We start from the raw sequence: 17,180 nt of genomic DNA, 5'->3' as shown, positions 1-17,180 counted from the left end.
ACTTCATAATGTAAGATAAATAAATAAATAAATAAAAAGAAATAATAAAAAAAAAAAATTTTTTAAATTTAAAATAAGACAAGTTGTCCCACCAAGATGGGGAGGGATGTGATGTCCCCAATCAAGGGACATAACTCTAGGAGTTATCTACCCTTAGTTATGTGCGCTCTTCAATAAAGTATGTTTTGGCCGGCAGTCTGACTGCGACCGAGCTCTTGTTAACATGTTAATGCCTGTGTTGTTATTCTTTCGTATTGTTTGATACCCGCGAGACGGGAACCCACGACATTATAGATACGATTATGATTATCTCCACTATCAAATAATCTTTATACACTGTGAAATTTACTTTATGTATAAAAATCAAAGAGGGTAGATATAACATATGAGAAATATTTGGAATCAAGTCTCCCTTTGCTGTTATTTGAGATTATTTGAAACCATAGCAACAAGTTTTAGTCCCCCCTCCATGAAGGTTTTGGGGAAATATCAGATATTTCGTAATTCATATGCATAACTAGGAAAACAAATGACTATGATTGAAGTATTCGTAATGGAGTAATACCTTCCCACCCATCAAAAATCGTTTAAAATTACAACTATTATAGGTTTTTGAGGGCGCAGAAAATAAAAATAGCAGCAAAAAATCCCAGGAAATATACATATAAGTTATTAGGAATAATATTATAATAATTATTGTGAGGGGATGAATTATACAGGGTGTACTATTCTAAGATTTTAATATAGTAAGAAATAGGGGGGGGGTCTGCATAAAATGGTGTAAGTAAAATGGTGTGAATGAAAATGATGTGAAATAAAAATGATGTGAATAAAAATGATTTGAATAAAAATGATGTGAATAAAAATGATGTGAATAAAAATGATTTGAAATAAAAATGATGTGAATAAAAATGATTTGAAATAAAAATGATGTGAAAAAAAATGATTTGAATAAAAATGATGTGAAATAAAATGATGTGAATAAAAATGATTTGAAATAAAAATGATGTGAAAAAAATGATTTGAATAAAAATGATGTGAAATAAAATGATGTGAATAAAAATGATTTGAAATAAAAATGGTGTGAAAAAAATGAATTGAAATAAAATGATTTGAATAAAACTGATGAATAACAATGATGTGAATAAAAATGATTTGAATAAAAATGATGTGAATAAAAATGATTTGAATAAAAATGATGTGAATAAAAATGATTTGAATAAAAATCATATGAATAAAAATGATGTGAATAAAAATGATTTGAATAAAAATGATGTGAATAAAAATGATGTGAATAAAAATGATATGAATAAAAATGATTTGAATAAAAATGATTTGAATGAAAATGATTTGAATAAAAATGATTTGAATAAAAATGATATGAATAAAAATGATGTGAATAAAAATGATTTGAATAAAAATGATTTGAATAAAAATGATGTGAATAAAAATGATTTGAATAAAAATGATATGAATAAAAATGATGTGAATAAAAATGATATGAATAAAAATGATTTGAATAAAAATGATGTGAATAAAAATGATTTGAATAAAAATGATGTGAATAAAAATGATTTGAATAAAAATGATTTGAATAAAAATGATTTGAATAAAAATGATTTGAATAAAAATGATGTGAAATGTAAAAATGATGTGAATAAAAATGATGTGAATAAAAATGTAAAAATTATAGAGTTATAATAGATACTAATATTTCTAAGAAATACGTAGTTTTTTAATATGGGGGAATAAAAATAAAATAGGGGAATGAAGTGGATAAAAACAAAAAAAATATAAAGATGTAAGTGACAGAAAGAAAGAAGTGAAAATAAATAAAAAAGGATGGAGATAGTTTTTCTTGATAGTAGGTATTTCCCATGTTTCTTTTGTGTGTGCAAATAATAATTCAAGAGAAGAAATATTTTCTTGCAGGAATAAATCTTAGTCGTAGACAAATCGAGGCATCTAGTGAAAAATGAGAAGACTAGAAAAGTCAAAAGCATTAGGATTCGAAATACCATGGTATAAAGAGTTTCCACTCACCCAACAGTCCTAATTGATGTATCCCCTTATTAAATAAATGAATATATATATATATATATATATATATATATAGATATAGATATATAGATATATATATATATAGATATATAGATATATATATATTACTATATAGTTTTTAATAACTTCATTTTCTCTCTTTATTAACACACACACACACACACACACACACACACACACACACATATATATATATATATATATATATATATATATATATATATATATATATACGAGGTGCCTTCAATTAGTTTCTAGACATTTTTACATGAGCACTTTTATTGATAGTACATGAGACTAATCACCTTCGAAGTAATCTCCGCTGGATGCAAAGCACTTGTTATACTGTTCCAACAACTTCTGATAATGGAAGTCCTCGTCTGTGAGTATGTCGTCAATGACCCTCGTCACAGCCTTTTTCATCTCCTCAATTGTCTCATAACGACAGCCTCTAAGGTTTTCCTTCAGCTTCGGGAATAACCAAAAGTCACAGGGAGCATTGTCTGGACTATAGGGAAGGTGAGGAATTGTTTTGATGTCCATCTTGGTCAAAAGTCTGTGATCTTCTCTGAGCACTCTTAGGATAAACTTTGCACAAATCTTCTGTTCCTTGTAAATAACGGTGTTTACAATTTCCACAGTGACATCAAATTAGACACACAGCGGTCCTTATTCATGAAATTCTTGATTTGGCTAATTAACTCTGGTGTTCTAACTTCTTTACTCCTCTCACACCTTATTGACTCTCTGCCTTCTTGGAATCTCTTATGCCACTCAAAAACTGATGCCAGATTCATGCAAAATGGTCCAAAAGCAGTCTGAAGCATTCCATACGTTTCTGTGACATTTTTTCAAGTTTAAAACAGAATTTTATTGCATATTGTTCTTCTAAAGTGTCCTTATATCCAGATTGCATTTTTGAAATTCACCAGCTGTGACAATCAGGCTTTAGTAGAGTGTATTTCAATTCTTGCTGAAGCTGTTCATTTGAATCTGAAATCATAAGAATTGGTCAGTCATCTCATAAGATGTACTTGAATGGCTACTGGAGCAATAACATACTGAATTTTTAAGAGTCTACAATAATTTTAAATGCCTGTACAAAATTTAATTAAACTGGAAACTTATTGAATGCATCTCGTATGTATAACCCGGCTTGATATCATTATAGTTAGGATAGTTATTTAATTGTGTGAAACAACATCAGATCTTTAAATACCGTATATATAGCAATTTGCAATCCCACCATAAACAATTTTAGGCATTCCTAATTTATTTATCTCACAAGAATTTCAATTAACCAACACAGTGTTGGTTAATTGAAATTCTTGTGTGCAGGGCGTTTGCTCAGTTAGTAGAGTGCTTGCCTTGCATGCAAGAGGCTCGGGTTTCGAATCCTGAGTTCGGATGTGTCTAACTGATGAGCCCAAATGAGGGCGAAACTCGAGTCTTGGACTTCCGGTTCTTTGACTATCATGGCTCTTGTGGGCTGCGACGTTATTTGAAGAGAGTGCTCAATACTATTGCAGAGCAAATATGTGTTTTATTTTTTTATTAACGTTTTATCTGTTTGGCTACATATGTTTCAGATGTTGGACCATGTTCACGCTCCAACAGCCTCATCAGACTTCATAGAAGTGGTTGTTAGTTATTGGAAAAAAGTGTTTTTAACAAAAAAAGAAAGAAAGAAAAGGGGAGAGGCGGGTGTTGACAATATTTCAGTTTTGAAGGTTAAAGATACATTCGATTGTATTATGTAAGGGGGGTAGAAGATTAAGGTAGGCGTGGGTGGAGATATATTGATATAGGGAGGGTTGGAGAGAGGATGATAAAGAGAAAAGTGAGGGGTAAGGAGAGGAGGGAGGGGAGTTTCAATACTTTGGTTTTAAATTTTAACTGGCTTTTGGTTTTTCAGCAAGGTATATTGAATAGATGGGAGAGGGAAAGGGAGAGAGAGAACGAGAGGGAAAGAGAGGGAGAATGAGAGGGAAAGAGAGGGAAAGAGAGAGAGGGAAAGGGTTAGTATAGATGTCATTTTTTTTTTGACACGTATGGGGTCCGTTTAAATGTCTGCAGTCGTTACACGTCAACTTGTTCCTTGTCGTTTCTAATGGGTTATTTTTATTACATAGGTTAACGCATGCACACATTTGCATATATACATATGCATATGTACACTTCTAGGCATCCACATACAGACACATACGTACACGCACATATATATATAAACAAAGTAAATGCAGACATACATGGGTTATAAGTAGACATACACACACATATACACAACTCTTATACATATATGTACACTCACAAAAGTATATAGGCACATATACACATATATATGCATATATATACACGCACGCCCACTTATATACATATCAGATATATACTTCATCAGATGTAATGAAAATCATGACTCATCATATTGGTCAAAAGTGCTTTTTAGCGATGAAAGCAATTTCAATAGGCTAGGCAGTGATAGTAGGCAGTACGTCCGTCGGAGGAAAGACGAAGAATTTAATCCTAGGTGCTCAGTTTCAATGCTGCAAGGTGGTGGAGGTTCAGTTTTGGTGTGGGGCATTATTAGTACCAATGGTCCAGAGCCTATAGTTTGCTTGCAAGGTCGAATTAATTTGACCAAGTACATTAATATGTTGATTGAGCATTTTCTACTCTACTTTGGTCAGAATTTGGATGATAATCCCGTCATGCAGGATAATGCACGAGAGGGAAAGAGAGGGAGAGCGAGAGGAAAAGAGAGGGAGAGGGAAAGGGTTAGTGTTGATGTCATTTTTTTTTTTTGACACGTACAGAGTCCGTTTAAATGTTTGTACTCATTACAAGTCGGCTTGTTCCTTGTCGTTTCTAATGGGTTATTTTTATTACATAGGTTAACGCACGCACTCATTCGCATATATACATATACATACATATGTACACTTCTAGGCATCCACATACAGACACATACATACACGCACATATATATAAACAAAGTAAATGCAGACATAAGTAGACATAAACACACATATACACAACTCTGATGAAGTCCAGACGGTGCTTTCTGTTCTTTACAGAAATCATTGGCTTGCGTCTTGCAACATATCCTCGCAAATTAAATTCCTTTAATCTGATCTTGACAGTAGAAAGAGAGCACTTTTTAACAAGATTGCACTTTTGTTGGATTTGGGGAGCCATTTCAAATCTGTTTCTTAGGCTGCAGATCTTGATAGCATTGTCTCCCCTGTTAGAAGTAACTCTAATACGACAAGATTTAGGGGCATCACAAACACTGCCGGTGTTTTGGTGCTTTTGCACAGTCTTTCATACCATTTTCTCATCACATTTCAATCTGCACCTGCTTTCTCGATTGGATAAATCAGAAATGTGGAGATTAATGAGCTCCTGGCGATCACTAAGAGAAAGTCGTGGCATATGGATTAAATGTTACGTTGTATGACTTGGAACAACAACAATTACGATTAGAGATGCTTTGTTGCCTGTTGGTGGATATTTTAAACTGATTTGGGGATGATAATTTAAGGCGGTTTTAAGTGAATTTGTTGCTGCAGACTTTCTTTTTGCCTCCTCAATTTGAAGTTATTTTTTCAATTGACGCGAACGCTAGAATATTTCAATTGAAAGTCAAATATGAACAGGTAAAATTATAGAGGAATAAAAGGCCAATCAAATGAGGTATAGTTTGTTTAAACAATTGCATTAAATTTAGCTTAAATTTGCACTTTTTGAAAAAAATACAAGTGTGGATTTTCTTTTTGCCGGCACTGTATATATATATATATATATATATATATGCAATATGAGAGAACTTGAATGCCTACTAGGAGAGAACTTGAATGCCTAAGGTCTCTCTTTGCAGGGGTTGGTAATGACAACTTTGCCCTTCAAGTAACCGTAACAAAATATTCAAAATCACATAGTATTTGTGGTCCCAATAAGATCTCTTCGCTATGGCTAATTCACACTGGCTTTTATGATGAATAGTGCACCTTATCCAAGTGATGTTACCTCAAGTAACAGCATGAAGCTGGATACTCAACCAGAATAGATGAATTCTTGTCCTGGAATCCATTAAGAATAAGAGACTAAAAAGAAAGTTATTCTATAACATATTAAAATAGTCAATTGGGGAGAGGAAAATTATGTTGATATGTAAAGGAGAGCTTTAATGGAACATTCGAATATTTATATGCCTCATTCAAGTGTTATTCCTAGGAAGGGCTCCTTCATTTTTGAGAACTTTGACTGAAGGAAAATGAAACAATAAAATGCAATAGTTTTGTTGATTTTGAAACGCCTGATGTATCTAAGATGCTGAGAAAAATACTGTACTTTGAATTATTTATTTGCACAAAATATTTAAAGAATTACATTTGGAACAGATTAGACATAAGACCAGCAAAAATATGGGGAAAATGAGGGTTGTTGGTCATTCTAGAAACTATCGGCCGTGGAATTCCATGCAGATTCCTCTGTTAAAATTTAACCCGGAAAGGCAGTCTCTCAATGTGTCAATGACATGTCAAGTCAGGCATCTCCAAGTCTTCCTCACACATACGTTGAATACAGACTATGTGAACTACCTCTAACGTCCAGGGGAAAAAAGTTACTTTTATTGTTTTATATGTATGCACCCAAAATTGGGACCCTTCCCTTATATTCTGGTAAAATTCTATCCAAGGAAAAGTCTTTATCTTTGTAAATTTTGTTCTTGGTAGGCAACTTCCAGCATTTACCAAAAATAGAATTATAAAGCAATCTGGATGTACCCAGGTTTCAAGACAAGACATTTAATTGACTATGTCTCTGAGAAAAAGGGATATTAAGAATGTTCACATAGTACACGTTATGTGTGGTGCTTATTGTTGGACGGATCAACACCTTGTGTGATTTAATTTTTAATTTTATGTAAGGCTAGCTGTGTGGAACAGAAGCTTTGTCCTCCCAAGAAAACGAAATATTGGTCTTCTAATAATGAAAACAGCAAGAAATAGATTTATACACTGTATTAAAAAGAGCTCTTTGTTCTTTGTTGAGTGGCAATAACAAAGCCTAGAACAAAATTTGCAAAATTTAAAAATTAAAAAAAGTTAAAAGCATAGATATTCTCTTCAGTTTGTGTGATCGCTTTGATGAACTCCTCAATAGACAATCTGTGGTAGATAATCAATTCATTATGCCTGTACCATTATGACAAATGAATAATGAAATGAATAAGATTCCCTCAAAGACAGCCATATCCATAAACAGCATCAATTTTCCTAGTATGGATGGCTTGCCTTCTAGAACATTGAAAGCATAAGGCAGTATTGGAAAGATGCATTAAAGGTGATCTTGTATATAAGGAAAACTTTGGAGGGATAGCATTACTTGACGCTAGAGATTTTGTTAAATTGCAAAAACACAGTCAATAGAAAAGCTTTGTGGTGTATTCTAGAGAAGTTTGGTTGTCCCCCAAAGTTTGTGAGGATAATTTAGCTCTTTCACAATGATATGAAAGCATAAACGTTGTAGGTATTTTTCTGAACCAAAATCAGTAGAAAATGCGATATTTAATTTTATAAGCATCATAAAATGGGTCCAACCCCCCATCTCTCTCACATTTATTTTGCAGGCTGTACAGTTTCTGTGAAAAATGAATAACAGTTTTAATTAGCTAAGTTATATGATTGTCACGACAACAATGAATATAATAATGAAATAAAAGCTACACATATAACTCGGCATTTATGATTATTGTATACTAATGTAAAAATATAGATTCATACACTCATACTTACTAGCTTATTAGAAGACACATATAAAATTAACAAATCTAGATAAACAATTAAATAAAGTGCATTCGATAAGTCACTAGTATTTCATTACTTGATTTCTAAAATAACGTCTGTACTTTTCTCCTGGAGATAAGCTTTCTCTTTATCTCATGAGCTTTTTTCACCACTGATTTGTGCAAATAACTGATTTGTGCAAATAACTGATTTGTGCAAATAACTGATTTGTGCAAATAACTGATTTGTGCTGTGCCATAATTTCTTATCCATTCATACGCTTAAATATGATATTTTAATTTATCCAGATTTCGTATATATTATTATTGAGTTGTGATTTCAAAAGTAAAAAAAAGTATTTAAGTGCCATCAGTTAGAATCGAAACCGAAACTATAGCATTCAAAGGTGGTGACGTTCCACTGTACCAACGTGACACGCATATAAATGGATTAAAAATGAAAAATTAAAAATAAAGGTGAATGTACAAAATGTTTAACGATTTTTTCAATTTTGAACCCTTTTTGATCCCTTAAAAACTATTTTAATCATTATAAAGACCCATTAAAAACTATTTTAATCATTATAAAGACCCATTAAAAACTATTTTAATCATTATAAAGACCCATTAAAAACTATTTTAATCATTATAAAGACCCATAAAAGAATGGTCTGTAAAAAAATCCAATCATTTGAAGCCCCTATGTCTTTAAGTTTCGAAGGAGATAGAATCTGAAAATATGGAGACAGACAGCCCGACCAACAGACCAACAGACAGATACACATATAGCCGTTAATATATTAGATTAATTCACAATTTGTCAAACTTTATTAAAGGCTTAAAATAGAAACTTGCAAATTTGTCTCGAACAGTCTGTAAGTAGATTGTACTATTTGAATGTTTGTGGAAAATACCTCATTTTGTTTACTTCTTTTCTCACAGATAAATGGAAACGAAGTTCGACAAATGTAAACGAGTTGAACATCTCTAGTAAGTTCCATTATTTTTTACCTGCCCTCATTTTATGCTAAAACTGGATGTCTTGTATATGGATGTTTTTTTTTTAGTATTTTGTAAACATATTTTCTAAAGAAATAGTTTGTACACAATAGATTTTATTCAACCCATAGATAAGACCCTGAGAGGTATGATCACTGTGAGTTAAAGTGGACCTGGGAGCAATGGAAACCAAGTGCTGATATCACACTTCTCCAAATCTCCCAAATTGGGACAACAGCACCAGATGTCACTTGTGTGTGTGTGGTGTGTGTGTGTGAGAGAGAGAGAGAGAGAGAGAGAGAGAGAGAGAGAGAGAGAGAGAGAGACACACACACACACACACACACACAGATTAATATATTGCTTATCTACATCAAATTAAATTTAGTTTGGTTCAATCTTTTTTTTCTCTCCATATATGTCTATATAAGGCTAAAAATTAAAACATGAACCAATAGCTACTCGGTTATGCATGCATATTCGTAATGCCGTCATTCAACCTTCACCTGACAAATTCCATTTTTTTAATTTTCACACTTTTGTACCGATTGTCCTCGGCTAAAACCAAATATAAAGTTTCACATGGGTTTGAATACTCTATATATGAATTTTCATGTCTGTATAATAAAAACTTACAGAGGAGTTTGGTTGGCAAAATTTTTTAACAAATACATGCATAAATATCTATAGAAAGAGGTTTGTGTTTACTATAAGCTTTTTAACACAAATATTACGCAGGTATAAACCATGTAGAATATCTGCATGAATATAATTACACGTAATAGTTAACTAAAGATGATCATCCCATAAGAAAAGCGAAAAAAACTAATAGGGAATTAATTAAAATGAATGCTTAAAAGAATATGTAAATTAGCTAGATCTTTTGCAGATGAATGCAATTCTATGACCCACATATAACAAAGTTGTATTTTCTTTTTAAATAAATAGAAAAAAGGCTTGCCTTGTTTCTTCGTTGTCCCTAGTCACCCAGGATGTTAGAGCAAATGGCCTCGTTGGAATGGAAAAAGAGGAGATGGCGAACTCCTAAGAAACTCAACATCCTGGCAACCTTCTACTGTCGAAGGAACTTCGCCATGTGGGATGTACTCCTCCCCAGCAAAGAAGTGGCCCAAGAGCTGGCCCGGAAAGAACATAAAAGTGGCAAAATAAAGCTCCTCCCTGAGTACTAAGGAAAGAGAAGGACCCGGTTCGGAATCTTCAACATACACCCCGATTTTGACACTGAATGCTTGGGCTCCTTATTCAGCCAGTTTGGGGAGGTGGAACAAGTGGATCTGGTGAGGTACCGAAATGGCATCCGCAATGTGGTGTTGTTGAAATTAAGAAAGGGAGACTTTCTGGCAATTCCAGCAGTGATAGTGTACCATAACTAGAACATGACAGTGATGGTGGAGGGCCACTGGTTTTGCCAGAAATAAGGACACCTGACCAGAGTGCCCCAAGAAACTTGCCTCTGCCCTGCCAGCAGCAAAAGCCACCCCAAAGCCAGCTCAGGAAGGAGCCGAAGAAGCCTCAAGACTGGCTAAACCTCTGGAGATTACAAAGGAGGGTTGGAGCATGGTAGTGGGTTGCAGAAGGAAAACCTCAACCACCTCTACCATAGCCCCAACACCAGATCTCAGGCAGCAGTCGTGGCAGCAATAACAACAGCAGCCACTGTCGCAAAAACAATGCAGGGGACAGAACTAGCCACAACCGCAGCCACAACCGCAGCCACAACCGTAACAACAGGTGGCAGAGCAGCCACAAACGCAGCCAAAGCAGTAGCAGCAGGTGAAACAGCAGCAGCAGAGTCAGCAGCAACAGCAGCAACAACGGAAGAGCAATCAGGACCTCCAAGTCCCTACAAAACAGGGGACAAAGAGGAAAACAGAGAGCTCTTCTGATGAAGAGGAAGAAATGAGCGAGAGGGAGACTACTACTACATCACCCCTCCCTGGTCCTGCAAAAAAGGACAAAAAAGTGAAGAATGAGGGCAAAAAAGTGAAGAATGAGGGCATTCATCCTGTGTACATACATCCTCCCAAACATAAAAATACCGGCACCCCACACACACCACCAACCCACCAACGCCCACTCCCAGAACAATAAAACATGCATGCACACTACACGCTCCAGTCCCACCACTAGCACCGGTTACCAAACCCGGCCCTACACTGCACCTAAATCAAACACCGGCACTCACACACCAACCAGTTCACCCCGATTGTGAGGAAACAGGGAGGAAAAGAAACCAATTGGTATCTCCCTCTCAGCTAAAGAAAAAGGACCCCAAAGCCCTTCCCTTTAAATCAGGGGAGGACATATGACCTTCCACTTTGGTAGAGGAGAAATCTAAAGCCGTTGCTGGACTGCTGACAGATAGGGGATAAAAACATTGAATCTCCCAACAACTTCCTGGATGCCACCCTCGTAACAGCCTTCATCAGATTGCCTGCTGGCTGCAAAACCCCGGTTTAGCAGATGGTGGAGGCCACCAGGGAGGCAATCCCAGGGACCGAATTAGTAAGAGACTGTGACCTTTCCCTGGAAAAACTTTCGTCCCAATGCAAAGGAAAGGTCCCAATCCTGGTATATCCGTCACTCTACCAGGTCTTAAAACTAACATACTCCTTGGACATTGGCAGTTTTGTGCAATGCGGTTAAATTACCAAGGAAATGACCACCCTGAGCATACTGCACTGCATCAGCATCCTCTCACCAGAGGACTTTGGAATCATTTGCGACACTGAATAGGTGAGTAACCAACCATGGCTCTTAACTTGGCAAGTTTAAATACGAGGGGCTTGAGATCTTCAGACCGGGTGGCTCGCATCTGGAGAGATGTTCTGTCCTTTGGAGTGGATGTGGCTGCACTACAGGAAATGCACTTTGTTTCGTCTGTGGATTCTCAGGTGCTGTTGAGAGATTACAATGTATTTTCAGCATATGGGAACCCATGGGGGAAGGACACCTCCCTGCTGGTGAAACGCACCCTGTCCATGATGGTAAATGTTGTCCATAGGGACGACGCAGGCATATTGTCGTGGCTGATGTTGCCGTCAAAAAGTGTTTGTTTCAGGTCGTTGTGGTTCATGCGCCTAGCACCGCTCGAGAGAGGATCTCCTTCTTTCACAATCTTAACACTTTTATTGCTGGTCCGAAGTGTGTAGTTTTAATATGGGATTAGAATGCCATCCTTGATTCCAGTATGGATAAGGTAGGAGACGAAGCTAGAGAGTCGGAGAAGTGTGAAACCAGCCTGGCTGACCTGATGGCTAGATGTAATCTGGTTGACAGGTTCCACGTTGAGTACCTTAGGAAGGAGATGTGGATGAGGACCAAGAGCATAGACTCCTACCCAAACATCCATCTGGATAGGATGTTAGTAAAAAGAGGCGACATAGAGCTTCTAGATTGTCCCATATTCCACTGGCTAGGACAGTCAGACCATAAACTAGTTATGGCCCATCTGAATTTGGGGAATAAGCCCAAACTGGAAGTTGAATACCTCCCTACTGGAGATACAAGACTTAGCTAGCTAGACTCATACAATTGGGGCAGTTACAAGGAGTAGATGGTGGGTTAGCATAAAAACTAAGATTAGGAACTTCTTTGTCACATACTCTCAATGCCTCCCAGCAGATAAGGGCAGGACGAAGAAGCTAGAGAAAAAATTAGCTAGGGCCATGTATTTTGAGGGATACTGTAGGTTGGGAACTAACTAGGCAGGACATCTGACGTGAGGCTAACGAGTGTTATAAGGGCCAAGTAGTTAAGACTAAGCTTAGAGAAGTAGCCAACAAACCCGTGAACTCTGATGTAGACACGTGTAGAGAGGTCTCCATGCATGGATCAGGCAAGTATATAGCTAGCGTCAAGCACCCGGACGGACACACCCTGAGGTTGACTTGGGAGATCTGCGAGGGATTTCAAAAGCATTTCGAAGAGCATTTCACACAACAGCCCGATCTCCCTGTCCACGAATTTGGTAACTATTTGCCGACTCTCCCCATCTTGAGGCAGCTAGAGCAGCTAGTTGCAAGGGCAGGGTAACTGAACAGGAGGTTCTGACTGTGTTGAAGCAGGTCAGCTGCAACACATTGCCGGGACTCAATGGTTTGCCTTACAAATTGTATTTCAGGCTGTCGCCAATGTTGATGCCAATTCTGACAGATGTGTTCAACCATTGGTTTGACGAGGGTTCCATCCCAGGTCAAGTCATCAAGGGAATGATCACATTGCTGAGGAAAATAGATAGGCATCATAGGGAAGAACTAGATGGTTACAGGCGCATAACTCTGCTAAACACAGTTAAAGATTTTAGCCAAGGTCCTATTAATGCAGGTTGTTATCGATTGAACTAGAGCAGATCTATGCTGTGAAGAGGAGATCGATTCTAAACAACTTGCACCTGATTTGTACAATATTAGAGAGAGGAATAGAAGATGACACGGAAGCTGTGCTGATCAATTTAGATCAGTCCAAAGCTTTCGATAGGGTTGACCATCGCTTTCTGGCATCTATTCTGAAGGCTGCTGGATTCAAACCGGACTTCCACAAATAGATCTCCATACTGTGCTGTGCATTGATGGCAGTGGTACAGGTCAATGGAAAGCATTCGAAATCCTTCGCTAGCTTCCAGGGAGCGACGAATAGTGTTTCTTGCAATCCTGGCCGGAGCCAGAATCGTGATATGGAGTCTAAGAGTGCAAGAGGAGTGTGGAGTTGAATCTTTTGCTGATCAGGATCTGGTCCCCTTCTTTAAGCACCAGCTGAAAATAAAGATCAGATGTGATAGGAAACGATTATACTCCAACGCCTTTAACCAAAGATGGATAAAGATAGTGAGTCTCTGTGTGCGTAGAGGTGCCAAATTAGAGTTTGTGTTCCCCACCCAAGCATGGCACAGACGGTTCCAGATTCTGTTAGCCGAGTGAATGGCCCTCTCCATACCCGATAGAAAACCTCCAAGAAGCCCACACCCCGATCCTTTCTTTTTCGTCAACAATAAGAAATTTTGGAGAAACTTCACATACCCCCACCCAACCCCAGTTTCTTTGATCCTGTCTAGAATTTCAGCCCTATATAGAGAACGTCTTGCTTGTTTTCGGCCAATACCAAGCCGGAAAACATCTAGGGAGTGTTAGGAGGGGCTCACTAACACTTTTTATACTTTTTGGACTTTGCCAAAGTTCGCTCCCCCTTTGCCCTTGTTTTAGGGGTATTGGTTTTCCCCCACATTGAAAACGATCTTGTGTCACATTTGCTTTTGTGGGGAAGCAAATAAATACCTAAATAAATAGAAAAAGGGTTTTTAATAGCAATACAAAAAAAATTTATAGGAGTGTAGCTATACATTTTTTTTTTTGTACAACAGCTGCCATATATTGGCATGATCAATTATAGATTATCTATTCGTAAATAATATGCATTCCATAAATTCATGATAAATTTCAAATTTATTTATAAAAAAAACTCATTTCATTTACTTTTTTTCATGGATACATAAACATATCGTTATATTTGTACATTTTTGCAGTCTGTACGAATTTCAATTGAATATACATATTTTCGTTTCATTACTGCCTTGTTAATTCAAGCTATTGTATTTTTTTTCTTTCACTCCAAGAATAATTTTTTTTCTTTTGTTAAATCTCTTGATACGGCGAAAACCATTGATGGTAACCGCATGGTAATCTAAAAACTACCATCAGTAAATGACACTCGATAATTCCCGTGCATGCTTACTGCTCGAGTTAATTAAAAGAAAAAGTTAATCTCTTTTGTCTTTTTCACAAAATTTTTTTCTTCAGAACTCATCCATGTCGAAATGGTTAGCCGCAATTATCTTCCAAAGTGTCACACATGGAATGAACTCCGAGAAGGAATATTCTTTTTTAAGGTATTCTACAGGATGGCTAAAAACAGAACATAGATCCTAACTAACTTAAACAATTCCCTCTCACTTGTTCCTCTTCCCCACTTCAAAACTTCAAACCTACTCTAGGCCTTTCCGAATAGATCCTATTATCGTATTTGACAAATAGATCCTACTATTATCGTATTTGACAAATAGATCCTATTATCGTATTTGACAAATAGATCCTATTATCGTATTTGACAAATAGATCCTATTATCGTATTTGACAAATAGATCCTATTATCGTATTTGACAAGTGATGCAAGTAGAGGATAACTCACATGCAAGCTATTTGCAAGTTTCGACATCATATGTGTCATGACTTTCCTCTCCATCAACAGTACAGCAGACTCCTCATCTGGCCTTTCTCGTTGATTTCGACTCCTTCATATTGGAATATCAGTTTGTTCTGTGGCTGAATTACTATTTGATTCCCTCAGAGTGGCCAATGCAGTCTTTCTTAACGGTTTTTCTGTGCTGGGAATTTTCCATTCCTTGATCAATGCTGCCCAAAGATGTTCTGCGTGTTCCTTTGTCATGGAGCGGATCAACTGATCCTTAATCCTATATAAGGCGGGGCCTGTTGTATATATAACCACATAATATAGTTTCTAGCTTTCCCCGCCTTTGGTTGTTCTTATAATAAACCAGATCTCCAATCTTAGAATGTATTTTTATCCAAGTCTTCTATCATTTTTTCCCATCTTTACAAATGTTATTCCTAACTAAAGTAGTTGATGCATTTCTTATAGAGCGATCTTGTTTTGCTCATCACCATAGTATACTCTATGAGGCATTATTATCTAATAGCAGGATCACGTCTCTTTTGTAGAACAAGTAGTATTATGAGAATTTTGTCATTTCGTTCACATGGAACCTGACAGCTGCCAACATTTGGTTGATGTATATATTCAATTACTGTTCAGTGTTCACAATCTTTTCGTTCTATGAAATCTTTCTACTTTGCTATTACTTTGAGGGTGATAAAATGGTCACATGATGTATGTTGAGGTCCTCCAACGCTTTCTTCATCACCTTGTTAATATTTTCAGGCCAATTGTCTGTTAACAGCTGGAGTGGTGCCCCGAATCTGGAGAAAATTTCATCTAACAACAGATGAACCACCGTTTCTGCCTTCCTATTAGGGACCGTAAAAGCTTCCGGCCAACCACTGTACATATCAATGAATGTCATTATGTACTGGTTTCCACGAAATTGTCTTTGGGTAGGGCTGAAAAAATCCAATGCGAATTTTGTGAAACGAAAAGAAAACAAATCACACTCCTGCATTTGAGGTTGCTGCTGGTTTGGGATGGAATACAGTTACCTATGTATTCGTTCACCTCTATAAATAAACATGACCAGAAATATTTTTGCTTAATGACATGAAACGTTTTTTCCATGCCCATGTGACCATTATCATCATGGTACTGTACTAACACTTTTTTTGTCATAAAAAAAAAATTCAGGTCATGTTGCAACAAGTAATATACTATTTTGTTCTATTTTTGACGATTTATCTTCATCTTTAAATCTAAAATTTCCTCATCTGCCTTTTGTTTATTAAATCGAAACCCGATGATGATGATGATGATGATGATGATGATGATGATGATGATGATGATGATGGATGTTTGTGTGATACCGATGAACAATCAACCTTCTTATATGATGCAAATATTTTTGGCTCCAAACGATTCAAGTAATTCCTACCATCTATTTCTTTTCGGAGATCGTTATTGTCCTGGCCTGAATCCACCACACGTGACAAGAAATCCGCACAAACATTGTCCCTCCCCTTAAAGTACTGTATGGTATAGTCACAGCCAATTATACTCAAAGCCCACATCTGTATTTTTTATTCTGCATAGGTGAGTTTAATAAATATTCTAGGGGGTCTGTGATCAGTATAGATGGTGAACTTCACACTATGCGAATAGTGATTCAACTTATCAAGGGTGTAGTGTAGCGCATATGCTTCTTTTTCTATAGTCGACCATCTCGTCTGTGCATCACTAAGTTTATGGGATAAGAAGTAAATTGGTTTTTCAACATCTTTACCCTCCCTTTGATCATAGACTATTTGCAATAGACATGCCCCAATCGCATAATTGGAGGCATCCTTATACAGTTGGTAGTCCTTCTCAGGATAGGAATAAGCCAGTATAACTATATCTGCGAGCTTCGTTTTTAGACTATTAAAGGCAAACTGACACGTGTCATCCTATTGGAATCTTGCATATTTCCTCATCAGGCGGACTAACGGCTTGGCGATCTCGGAAAATGTTTTTTATAAAGTGACAATAATATGACATAATACCGATGTAAGTTCTCACTTATCTCACAGTAGTCAGAGTCAAAATCAATTTTATTGTTTTGACTTTTTCCAGGTTTGACTGTATACCCAGT

At 36.4% G+C, this 17,180-nt stretch overlaps 1 protein-coding gene across 5 annotated transcripts in view; it reads left to right on the top strand.

Moving 5' to 3' along the window:
* LOC145260554 (uncharacterized) overlaps window positions 1-17,180 on the top strand; it is a 285,770-nt gene that overhangs the window by 222,228 nt on the left and 46,362 nt on the right. For all 5 annotated transcript variants that reach the window (XM_080118793.1, XM_080118792.1, XM_080118794.1 and 2 more), the window contains one exon: window positions 8,792-8,839. In XM_080118793.1, coding sequence (XP_079974919.1) covers window positions 8,792-8,839 — 48 coding nt within the window. The remainder of the gene's footprint in view (window positions 1-8,791; window positions 8,840-17,180) is intronic.

The sequence above is a fragment of the Euprymna scolopes genome, chromosome 36 (genome assembly GCF_053919585.1).
Source record: "Euprymna scolopes isolate OS-2025 chromosome 36, ASM5391958v1, whole genome shotgun sequence".
Classification (NCBI taxonomy): Eukaryota; Metazoa; Mollusca; class Cephalopoda; order Sepiida; family Sepiolidae; genus Euprymna; species Euprymna scolopes.
Note: the sequence above shows the minus strand (reverse complement) of the source record. Positions and strands in the feature narration are given on the sequence as shown.